General features: G+C 40.6%; 2 protein-coding genes across 2 annotated transcripts in view; both read right to left on the bottom strand.

Moving 5' to 3' along the window:
• The window catches only part of LOC134823189 (polyunsaturated fatty acid 5-lipoxygenase-like), a 1185970-nt gene that overhangs the window by 960032 nt on the left and 213417 nt on the right, over positions 1–12521 (bottom strand). The window lies entirely within an intron of this gene.
• On the bottom strand, positions 5435–11846 carry LOC134823180 (G-protein coupled receptor family C group 6 member A-like). The gene is made up of 7 exons (XM_063834562.1): positions 11593–11846; positions 11200–11346; positions 9311–9488; positions 8859–9020; positions 8521–8608; positions 8077–8377; positions 5435–7376 (listed from the first exon to the last, which is right to left on the bottom strand). The coding sequence occupies exons 1-7, from the start codon at positions 11766–11768 to the stop codon at positions 5753–5755; spliced, it is 2676 nt and encodes an 891-aa protein (XP_063690632.1). The 5' UTR covers positions 11769–11846; the 3' UTR covers positions 5435–5752.

Below are 12521 nucleotides of genomic sequence, written 5' to 3'. Positions count from 1 at the left end.
TAATAACACCAGGCATCATGGCCATAACCGCCATCCACAGATAAGATACAGAGGATACATCAGGGTGGGAGTTGAGGTACTTCAAGTGGATCACAATAGCTGCAGCAGTGTCCAACATATGGAGGACCGTTATCAGCAAGCAGAGATAAGCGGTTATCTTTCGTATGCGTGCTGTGTTCAGCCTACGGAAAGGGTTTGTCACATTTAAGGTAAACGTGATGGTCAGCACTAAGTTGATGAGCTTAGAGCAGTTGATGCCTGGTGTAGCTGTTAGTATGTAGTAAAACATGGTGTAGTAAAGGGCCGAAATCTCAAGATAGCCTGTGAAAACGAAGATGCTGACCAGCGAGACAACCAGCTCTCCTTGTGCTTTTAGGATGTCCGTCATTGCGATCCCCATGAACAAGCTCGGTACAAACTTAGCCCTCTCTCTGTAGAAGTCCGTGAATATAACAATGTTTTGAGCAAATACCATGGAGCACAGTGGAATGGTGAGTGGGGCTAGTTCATAGCAGGCGCCTTTTAGAATCAGGTGTACTTCGTGATCGTTCATTTCGACCAGGTTTGAACCGTTCTTCGGGTTGTCGAGAATTTGGGTCATCATTATCCTAAAATGCGATTAATTGATAGATATTTCAACGAGAATATAGGCGGGTTATTACGTGCCAGTTTAAGCTACAGCGAAACAATTCCAGCTAAACTCGAGCTATACCCCCCCCCCCCCCCCCCCCCCCCCCCCAAGTATCGATCAAAAAGGGATGCTCCAGCACCGTACCACTTATTCAACTAGAGTAAAAACAGGTTCCAACAATTCTCACTGTGTAGCAGTAGGTTGTGGTGCTGCCCATGATGCAGTGCGCAAGAAAAATGTGAAAAATTGCAATCACTATTCATATCCTAGTCTCTTTCTTATTCTAATTTCTATGAGCAAGATAACGTGTCAAAAAAATTGCTTTTCAAATTTTCAAAAATGCTAATCACTTTTCATGAAAAAATGTGTCCTCAAATCTAACTTTGAGAAGAATAGTCGTACGATTATGAGGTGTCATATTTCATACCATTTCAAATTCCTCCTGTTTTTCTTCTTACAAAAGTGCTCAGTAATTACACGGTCAGTGCCAGAAATCAGTCAGTCAGGATATTATCCTTGTTTCATGATCGTTTATGTATCATGTTTATTGGACTACAGCAAGGCCTTTGACATGGTTGACAGCAGTATTCTTCTGAGAAAACTTGAGCACTATGGAGTTCGGGGGTTGGCTTTATCTTGGTTTCACTCATATCTAACCGATAGAGAGCAATACGTGAGCGTCAACAACTGCAAGTCCTCTCACCTCAAACTTAACTACGGAGTACCACAGGGCTCCATTCTCGGACCAATTCTGTTCATAATCTACATCAACGACCTTCCTCAGATTAGTAATTTAGCTAAACATATTTATTTCGCTGACGACGCAAACCTAATAATAGCTAAATGTATATTATGCTTAATGCACAAAGTTTATTCTAACACTGCACCACCAAATATTATAAGAATGTTCACTGTTTCAAACTTAAACGCACCTAGAAGAGAACCTGAGTTCTTTGCAGTACCATTTAACCGTTTATGTAATTCAGACAAGAGCATTTCTTACATTGGGCCTAAGTTATATAACCAAACAGTCAACATTATTAACAAGGACATAAAATATGTCACCACTTGCCTACAAGACAAATTCCTAAATTCATTCAAGTCTACAGTCAACAAGCATGTGCTTACTGCACAAGCACATAAACCGGATGACAAGGACTGGGACAACTCAAATTTCGTACTTTTAGAAATTTAAATAATTTGGTACAACATACGTTGATCATAATAACGAGCAACAAAACTTTAACCTCATAACAAAATATGACTATCTTCGAGCATTTTTTACAATGCTATCGACACCGCGCAATTTCACTGTCATTTACAACTTTTAAAAGATAAAAATATCACCGCGCATTCTTCAGACCCTGTGTCGCTGTTCTAAATTTATGTCAAGAGATAAGAGTTATTTAAAATTCTTAATAGTACTATTTAAATTTGCTAATAGCATAATCATATTTTATACATTATTAATACTTTATACATTGTGTGCATATATTTATATTTGATTGTAATTAAAGATTTTAAGGCGTTAGTGCCGAGTAATGCCTTCGGGTAGTGCTCCTCAATCAATCAACACTCAAAAGTAAACTTATTAACAAGTGAAACATATTCCTTTAGAATACGCCAAAACATAAACCATTCTGTTGAATGTATTGTATAAAGACCTCTTTTTGTAACTGTATTACACTTTTCAAGGAGCCAAGTGATAGTACATTAACAAAATTGATATGTTCACATTCCAACCTTCAAGTACACTGCTGCCGTTTTCTGACAAAAGTGCTTAAGTAACACAAGGTTCATTTTGTGCAAATTGACTTTAAAGATTTCAATTCTGCAATTGCTCTGGGCTAGCTGTTGTCAAATTTAAACTGCACCCACATGTTTCTAAGGTGCTTTGTCAACTTTTGAGACTTGTGACAAGGTTTCATTATCCTAACTTCTCGGAAAGTGCCTCAAAATCACAAATTATAGTTTGAATTTCTTAGAAAAGTGCTTAAGTACAACCACATCGGCAAAAACTCCATGTTCTGATGAAAATGACCCGTTCAAATCATTGGTCATCGAAAATAAGACGAAAAATTAGCCTTAAAAGTTAAACTGTTGTGATGAAACACTGGTTGTAATATTGGGATACGCTGAAATAAAAATTTGAAAATTTCGTTTTCTGATAAAAGTGCTTCAGTACAGCCACATCGGCAAAAAACTCCATGTTCTGATGAAAATTATCCGTTCAAACCATTGGTCATCGAAAATAAGACGAAAAATTAGCCTTAAACTGTTGTGATGAAACACTGGTTGTAATATTGGGACACGCTGAAATTATTATTAAGTAAGCTTGTTGAGTATTACATGCGATGAGCTATTCTTACTTTATATCACAAGATCCAATAATGTCCTAACCTTCCCTACTCAAAGTCAATATCCCATTCACTGTAATTGATACACGAAACGTGTGTGAACAATATTGCGTTATCCAGCTATTGTCGACTGTCGTGCGAAGTACCTACAGCTTTACACGTCACGAGGCACACTGTTGCTACTCAAGTATTGTATCCTACAAATCTTCTCTCCAGATACTATTTATTCAGGCAATACTATCGAGAATATATCTATTTATATAGAGGGGGGGGGGGCTCATAAGTCTACAAAGTTTTTGAACTATATCTTTCTTTTTAGCACTTGCTTTACCCCGTGATTGATTTTGTGGGAAAGCTATGATTATACCTAACCGGATCAATCTCTCTTCTTTCTGCCGCCGAAATGGAGCAGAACGGAAGGAAACCTCGTTGTGCTCTGATTTCCATTCCATTTGGACCGAGCCATGATGAAACCTGATAACCTTCACCTTCTCGAGCAGTGGTCTTTCTGTTTTGCAGCGGTTGCTTGTCCCATATGACCTTATAGGCCAAGAATGAAAGTCCGAACAGGCCATAGAAACAGCGGTACCCACCTTTTCCATTGCACCACCAAAGTCCTCAAGTCATAATTATGTAGCTGTCCGCACTGTTTGATGAACAGTTCCACTTTATGGTGGAACGAGTCAGCGCTCATGAACGTATGGCCTTGCTCCAGATATTTCACTGTTATCGTGTCAAGCCCTTGACGGATGTTACTCGTCTAAATTTCTTCGAAGTAGCGCGCACCGCTTTCTTCTCGAAATGTTGGCCCGACGGCAAGTGCTACGAAGTAGCACGCGCCGGGCCAGATCATTAACAATGGTCAAGTCAAGCCCGAGGTCAGGGCTGTTTATAAACAAACATAACGCAGTGAAAAGTTCTGAGCGGATCAATTGTCTGCCCACAGAATGATTTTCCGGCTTTCACCAATTCTCCCTTCAGCAAAATACCTTATAGCTTTGACCCAGGTTGAAGATACTTTCTCATCTTTCCTCCCAGCAATAGCAATTTGCTTCATTTTAGGTCAGACAAGCTAAAAATCTGCAGTCTCAACTGATTAGAGAATACAAATTTTAAAGCAAATTTTGAAGTATATTTTGAAAGGTTCTGCATTGACAAATTGGCAATTTTGACGGCGAAGCTAGCGTTTCTGAAGTTTATGACCTTCACCAATAATCATGACCAAATTTAAGTACCGATTATATAGCTTTACTCTACACCCTAGAAGAAGCCGTCGCTATCCGGCAGTCAAGGTCACTGATGCGGACTTTGCTGACGACCTTGCTCTTATAACAGATAGTGTTGCGGAGGCACAAGATTTCCTCAGGAGTCTGGAACTGGCGGCCAACTCAGTTGGACTCCACCTCAACGAGGGGAAAACTAAGTACATGGGAATCAACATAAGAGATGATGATAACCCGACTCTGGTTGCTGGGAGTGGGAAGAACATTGAAGAAAGTCGATGACTTCGTATATTTGGGTAGTAGAATGAAGAGTTCGGAGAAGGACTTCGAAGTGAGGAAAGCTAAGGTATGGGGAGCGTGTCACCAGATGAAGCTTGTATGGAAGTCGGATATGCGTAGAGATCTCAAGATACGACTGTTCCTGGCTACAGTCGAGTCCATCCTTCTATATGGCTCTGAAACATGGAATGTCAGCCAGACCCTCGCTAAACGTATTGATGGATGTTATACGAGAATGCTGAGGATGGCACTGAACATTGACTGGAAAGAGCGGCAGACTAACGCCAAGGTGTATGGACACCTCATCAGAGCATCTGATAAGATAGCTGCACGGAGGATGAGACTCGCAGGTCATTTAGCCAGACATGAAGAACTTTTGAGTCATCAACTTCTCTTTTGGGAACCCCTTCAAGGACATCGTCGAAGGGGAAGTAAAAGACCACATCTCACATACATTGACATCTTTCGGAAGGACACGGGGCTTGACGACAGCAAAGAGATTAACAAACTCATGCTGGATAGACAGATTTGGAAGAAGACTATTTCTGTTCGGACGCTGAAGCCGCCCTAAGTCGAGTGACAGAATCAACATTTAATTAAAAGTATAATGGCACTTAAGCACTTTTATGAGAAAACGAGCTCGTTTTCACAAAAGTGCTTAAGTGCAATAATTATTTTTTTCAGGCCAAAAGACCCACGATCACCGAATTGCCGTCACCAGGCCAGTTTTGGACGTAGAAAACAATACCACCATTTTCAGTTCCCGAAATGGCACCATTTTTTAGATAAACGGCACCTGTTTTCCAAAATGTTACTTAAGCACTTTTCTCAGAAAAATTAAAATTTTTGCATTTTAGGGGGTTCCAAAAAGGGGGTTTCGGGGGGTCGGCGAATGTATCCGATGGTCCTCAGGGATAGTTCTTGACCCAAAAACAAAAGTTAGACCAAAAAATCCGAAATTTCCTAAATGTTACTTAAGCACATTTGTCAGAAAACGGCAGAAGTACACTGCTCGTAAAACATTTGAACAACAGAACTCATATAACATAGGTTGTCGAGTTAATGAAAGACTTACATCAGCGTTTAGTTATTTATTAATTTAATTGCACAGTTACAAAATTGATTTTAATTAGCTGATAAAATCTGTTCGAATTTCTTAAACGAAACAAACCAAAAATCTTTCTCTCTCACTTTCTTTAAATCTAAAAACATTATGTGAATTTAAAATCTGTGAACAGTTTTTCAGGGACTGAGCAGTTATATTAAATGATTGCAGATTTATTATAACAATCAATGTTGAGAACATCAGGTTCTTGTACACTTGCATTCCTAACTTGTAATTCAGAATCACTGGATATTGTCAGGGAAGCTTCTCTGGTGACAACATTGTTAGTTTTAGTAGCTCCCTTCACCCCATTAACCTTAGTCATGGTCTTACCAGTATGTCTAATTGATTTAGTGCTGACGGTGTTGCAATAATTGTGTAAAGTTGCACTGATTTCCTCCTTCTCTTCTGAAGCACTGCTCCTGAACCTGATCAGCACCACAAACTTGGGGCCCAGGATGGAACCTAGGAATGCCAGCACTGATATGTAGATCATGATGGCCCTCAGGACTGATTTGTTCTTGGGTGGGGACAGCTCATACCCGGTCAGGAACATGGCGGAAGAGAAGATGGCGATGAGGGTCGCTGCAAAGATACTGGTAGTTTCTCTGAAGTTGTGGGGGAAGTTCCTCATTATAACAGCAAAGTAAAGTGTTTGTAGGAAGAGGAATCCGGGGATGATGAAGGGCAGGAATGTTAACCAACTGCCTGATTTACACATGACGTATAGTTCCCTGTGGATCTGCTCCTGGACTAGCTCAAACTTCCAACCGTTACCCATCTCCACCACAAATACTGTTATTGTAAGGTTTACTATCAAGATAACTGTGTTCATCACCATCTGTCCTCTCCGTGTACAAAGACCCCGGAATCTTGGTTTTCTGAAGTTGTTTGCTGCTGAGAATATTGTGTAGATCTTCATTGATCTCAGCTCTAAACTTGATGTCACCAAAGTGAAAAACACGGTGTTGAGGATAAATTCCGCTGTGCAAACCCTCGGTGAGGGCTTCATCAGAGTGAGTATCACACCAAAGTTCCCAAAAGCTAGCCCTAAGAGGAATGTTACCAAAAATGCAGGATCAGCAGCCTTGATGACTGGTCGAGATGCCAGTCTTATGCACAGGATCATGACAAAGGTGATGACAACGAGATTGAGACCACTGCAGGTTATCCCAAGGATCACGTATCTAGATGATATCTTTAGGAACTCTCTATGAGTAGGAACACAACCTATGTAATCATCGGAATTCGTCTCGTTTGGGCCGCATTCCAGACACTTGTTCTGATCGGACCTGTTGTTGTAGTAGTGGATTGGGCACTTCACGCACTTCCAGCAACAGGGCAAGTTTACCACGTCCATAAAGTCACGATGCTGACCTGGGGGACAGGTTACCGAGCAGGACTGTTGTTCTGGTGTCGAGCTGAGATTCTGCGGTATCCTCTCGTTCAGTAGTTCGATACCAAGATGGGAAGAGTAACCCAGCAGAGTGGATATAGAGTTATTCCCTGTAGCGGTGACCGCTTTAACTGCGTACCCCTTAGAGTAGGACCTGTTCACAAAGTTAATCCCCAAATCAGTGCTCTCCAGAGAAACAGTGTAGTTGCCTGTGGAGAGTGTTTCAAAGACGCGTTTCCTCAGTTCAGAAGCACAGGAATGTTTGGTATTCTGCTGAAGGACAGTATCAAGGGACTGGGCTAGGAGAGATGTCCCACTCATAGAGAATCCTAGCCAACTTGTCTTTTGTGTGGTGTACTGTCGTCTCTCTCGTATCACCTCGTACCTGCAATACATTGGAATTAGTATCACCTCGTATCAACTTGGAATTAGTATCACCTCGTACCTGCAATACATTGGAATTAGTGTCACCTCGTACCACCTCGTACCTGCATTACATTGGAATTAGTGTCACCTCGTACCACCTCGTACCTGCATTACATTGGAATTATTGGTCCCTCGTATCACCTCGTACCTGCAATGCATTGGAACTATGGGTCTCTCTCGTATCACCTCGTACCTGCAATGCATTGGAATTAGTATCACCTCGTACCTGCAATACATTGGAATTAGTGTCACCTCGTACCACCTCGTACCTGCATTACATTGGAATTATTGGTCCCTCGTATCACCTCGTACCTGCAATGCATTGGAACTATGGGTCTCTCTCGTATCACCTCGTACCTGCAATGCATTGGAATTATGGGTCTCTCTCGTATCACCTCGTACCTGTAATCCATTGGAATTATGGGTCTCTCTCGTATCACCTCGTACCTGCAATGCATTGGAATTATGGGTCTCTCTCGTATCACCTCGTACCTGCAATTCATTGGAATGCATCTAAATCAGGAGGTTGAAACAGATATCAGTAAAGAACAGTATCAGTAAATCACTGTGCATGTAACTCCTGTCTCCTGATAATCCCAATATTTAGAGAATTTAGAGAACTTTAGCAGTTTGATAACGTACTGATCTAAGGAACTCACGGGTCAAGAAGTGCTAAATTCTCCGGAACGTCACGAAGTAGTTTTGGGTCGCTTATCTTTCCCCAGAAGTTCTCAAGTTGCACATTTAAGAAGTCCGATCCAAGGAAGATTAACGTGTTAGTCACAGTTGAGTTCCAATCAATGGCACTCAGATAATAGTCCATGTAAGAGTCCCGACCATTGCTGTACCCGAACATGAAAATGGTGTTATTCCACTGCAATTGATTCACTGTTAGGTTGAGGAAGTTGCTGGCTGATTTCTTGTTGTTGAAAAGTAGGAGTTGAACTTTGGCAGGATCGACTGCAAAGGTTGGACAGTTAAAAGTTAGACCACGATTTTTTTTTCGTGTAAGAATTTATAAATTGTATGAATAACACGATCTCTTCAGTCCTGTCAACAAATAACACGACTCTTAGCATCATAGTAACGGGTTAATGTGTAACCTGTGGTGTTGCTGTAGACTAAGGGGAGGATCTTGTCGATATCCATCCCAGAACTGGTTGTGTACTCGTTAATACGGCCACAACCTACCTGAAATGACAAGTTAGTCCAGTTCTCAAGATGACTGTGCAGTGTGCACTGGTAAACATCTTCCCGTGATAATCTCATGAAATGTGATAAACTTAATGGGGTGGTTTTAACTTGATGGGATGTGGCCTGCTGTGTAGAGCCATGCTAACAACAGACAACTTGTATAATAAACCCCGTTCCTCCATCTTTAGTTAAGCACACTGAAGAGTAAAACAATATAAATAAGGTCCTTACTTTCTGGGGGGCTCACCTTCAGCACGTAGTTATCGTAGATGTGGTGTGCAACCTCCTTAGAGAAGTCATGATACCACACGTCTATAAACTGATACTGCTGTTTCTCCAGGTACCGGATAATGCTCTCCGCTTCGTTCTTCTCCGTGTCTAACAACGTTATCATTGTCGGGTAGCTATCCTGTTGGGATCGAACAGTTTAGACGGAACGAGTTTGAATATTTATCTTGAATTTTAAGTTTAAGGAATAAGGAGTACCCGATTTTCCATTTTTATTTTTTTGTCATTACTACCTGATTCGTGAGGTTGTACTTAAACTTTCGGTGTGTTATTAGCCACATTCTCCACATTCTCCATGATATAATTGATATATTTGTGGAATAAAAGCAGCATTTCGCTAGCTGTAGCAAGAGAGTTGAAGGGAAGAACTGGCAAGATATTATATGGATAGGGTGTGGCCCTGCTCTTTACCTGGTCCATGAGGGCATCATCAGCGTAGATATAGCTGACAGCAGGAATACTGTAAGCAGTGATAAGACCAGCTAGAGGTTCCACGTGTTTCTTATAGCCAGGGAGGAGGGCCCCCGTCACTCTGTCATCTAGTGAGATAGCACGTGATACTAGTCGGGATACCACCATACTGTTGCACCTGATCCATATAATATATTACATTAATTCATTTTGTATTATTATTAGAAATAGGAGATAATAGAAATAGGAGATAATAGATCCACAATGATTAGTAAAATTTCCTCATTATTAAGATTGCCATCCCTAACAAGTACAGGGTGGCCCAAAAGTGACTACCCACACGCAACCTCTTAATAACTCACGTAATTCGTCTCCAAATTGCACCGAAATTTCAGAGATTATAGATATGGGTCAAACTTAGATTTCCTGAAAGTTTCGTAAGCCACGCCCAATTACAGTGGGCGTGGCGTGACACTCCCTCTTTTTCACTATTGTCTTCATAAAATAAGAACGCTTTAAGCTAAGAACTCCAAATTTTTTGCACAAATTTGGCTTGATAATTTAAAACCTTTCCCAAAGTTTCAAGTTCATTGTTCAAAATTTGGTTGAGTTATGACCATTTCAAAATTCATCGGATACGTGATCCGAGCACTCAGTCAGTGATCTCTGCACTCAATCAGTGATCTCGTCACCCAATCTGTTCAAGAGTAAGGCGTTAGCGTGTATTAATGAGGTTCATTAGGCTTTACCAAACATACTGAGGAGATGACGACCTGATCATGATTGATTGGATACCGATAATGACTTTGCTAGACAGGAAAACACCAAATTCTTCGTAAAAGTTAGGTCCTAGGATTCCACGAGAACTGATGGCGCAACAGATCGTGAACTTTTCAGGAAAATCAGGAATCACGGTCTAAAAGTTGGTGTTTCTTTGTGATCCGATAGGCCCGGTTAGAAAGATCTCGCTTTAGGATTCGTTTAAGGGATGTTCTGCTGAGGTCTAAGACAGGAGCTCGTTGTCGGGTGCCAATTTTAGGTGTATCCATCACGTCACCAATAACCATGGTGATGTTTTCCTCGGTCCTCGCAGTTCGTCTTCTGCCGACTCTTCGCTGATCGTTTGCAGAAAAAGTGAACTTGATCTTGTGATGCATATCAAAGCAGCTTTTCCGGCAAGGGGATGGTCGGTTGAATTTCATTTGAAATTGTCGTTTAAGCTGAGGGCAGAACTCCCCATTCTCTTTCTTCAGGTAGACAAACAATCGTTGTTCCGCAGTATAGGGAGGATAGTGAACCATTTTCGATGATTCAATGGATAGTTCATTCCTTTTTATCGATTTTAAGGAACGAACCTGTGACTAGCAGGGCTAACAAGCCCTGCAACCAATCAAGCGGTGCATGTGAGCCAAACAGGCCATTAACCAAGTGCAGAGATCACTGACCGAGTGCTCGGATCACGTATCCGATGAATTTTGAGATGGTCATAACTCAGCCAAATTTTTAACAATGAACTTGAAACTTTGGGAAAGGTTTTAAATTATCAAGCCAAATGTGTGCAAAAAATTTGGAGTTCTTAGCTTGAAGCGTTCTCATTTTATGAAGACAATAGTGAAAAAGAGGGAGTCTCACGCCACGCCCACTGTAATTGGGCGTGGTTTACGAAACTTTCAGGAAATCTAAGTTTGACCTATATCTATAATCTCTGAAATTTTTGTGTAATTTGAAGACGAATAACGTGAGTTATTAAAAGGTTGCGTGTGGGTAGTCACTTTTGGGCCACCCTGTATGTAATCGTTGAAATCTCTCAGGCTTATGAAGTATGTTTTTAAAACGTTTGCAGAATCACAATTTGAGAGGTTGAATAAAGTAACTGTTATTTCTCTTACCCAGTGAAGATTTTATAACCAAGTGTATAGCCAGGTGAGGTTTTGAAGTTGTTAAGGATCTCAATGAAACTCAGTGCCCTTTGTAGACTCCAATAAGACAAGTTACTTCCTGATAGCACGCACGATAACTCTGTCTCGTTCGTCTTACTGGGAAGATGGGGTTTTGATTAAAAATCCAATATATATATATTATATTATATACCTAAACTCAATAAAAACAGTTAGACCTTTACCAATAACATTGCACCACCTGTTTTGTTTGGCAATTGTTGTGCTAAGATGACACATCTCTCGTCTATTCTCTTTAAAATGATCGCAGAAAAAGAGAAAACCATACAAATTTGTTCAAGAAATAGTCGTCATCTGAGATTACGAAAAAATTCACAAACTCACGGGTTCTGAGTCTCCTCGATCTCCCCGATGTTGAAAATACCAGCGATGACAAAATCACCAGGTTTGTCCACTATGGGCTCCTCTACCGACCTGCTGTAACAGGCTGCCTCGTCCCCAGTCACCAGCTGATAACATAACATCAACAGTATTAGATGTGGTGTGCTGAGTCTTGTCATGCCTAGTCAGAATATTAGATTAGAGGCTGATTGGTTAATTAACAGTAGGAAACAAATTGATAAAGATTTTTAGTATCTTTATTGACCGTTGACGATTTATTAGGTCTATGTATTTTTATATTATGATATATTGGACCAGATGCATCATTCGACTGGTCCAATGATTAGTGATTTGTCAACCTGTTTTTGGCACCAACTGTAGAAATCTATGGCTTCTGCGTTTTACTCTCACAGCTCACTAGATTGTCTCTTAAATATTTGATGACTTATATTTTTGAAAGACCTATTATACAAATGTAGGCAAGTTTCCATAAACGATATTTTATGATCGTCGCCAATAATCGCTTATTGAGCGCTTTTTCGGCGCTTTTTAAAAAAAAAACCGTTTACAATCGCTTTTTTTACGATTATAAACGGTTCAAAAAAAATCGCTTATAATCGACTATAATTGATGTCATAATTCAAAAAAGCGCTTTTTTGAATTTAAAAGCGCTTATAAGCGCTTTTAAGCGCTTACTAGCGTCGCTGAGCGATTTGAAAGCGGTTTTCCAGTAGGATTGGCGCCAAAAACGGGTGGATAAGCGGTTGGCCGGATAAGCGATTCGTAGGCGCTTTTTTGAACCATTTATAAGCGATTATAAGCGCTTATAAGTGGGGTGCAATTTAGCTGTTTGTAAAGCGCAAACAAAGCGCTTATAAGCGCTTTTAAAATTGAGTCAGGAAAACGCTATATTACATCTTATAACCGCTTAT

The sequence above is a fragment of the Bolinopsis microptera genome, chromosome 11 (assembly GCF_026151205.1).
Source record: "Bolinopsis microptera isolate Bmic1 chromosome 11, MBARI_Bmic_1.0, whole genome shotgun sequence".
NCBI lineage: Eukaryota > Metazoa > Ctenophora > Tentaculata > Lobata > Bolinopsidae > Bolinopsis > Bolinopsis microptera.
Note: the sequence above shows the minus strand (reverse complement) of the source record. Positions and strands in the feature narration are given on the sequence as shown.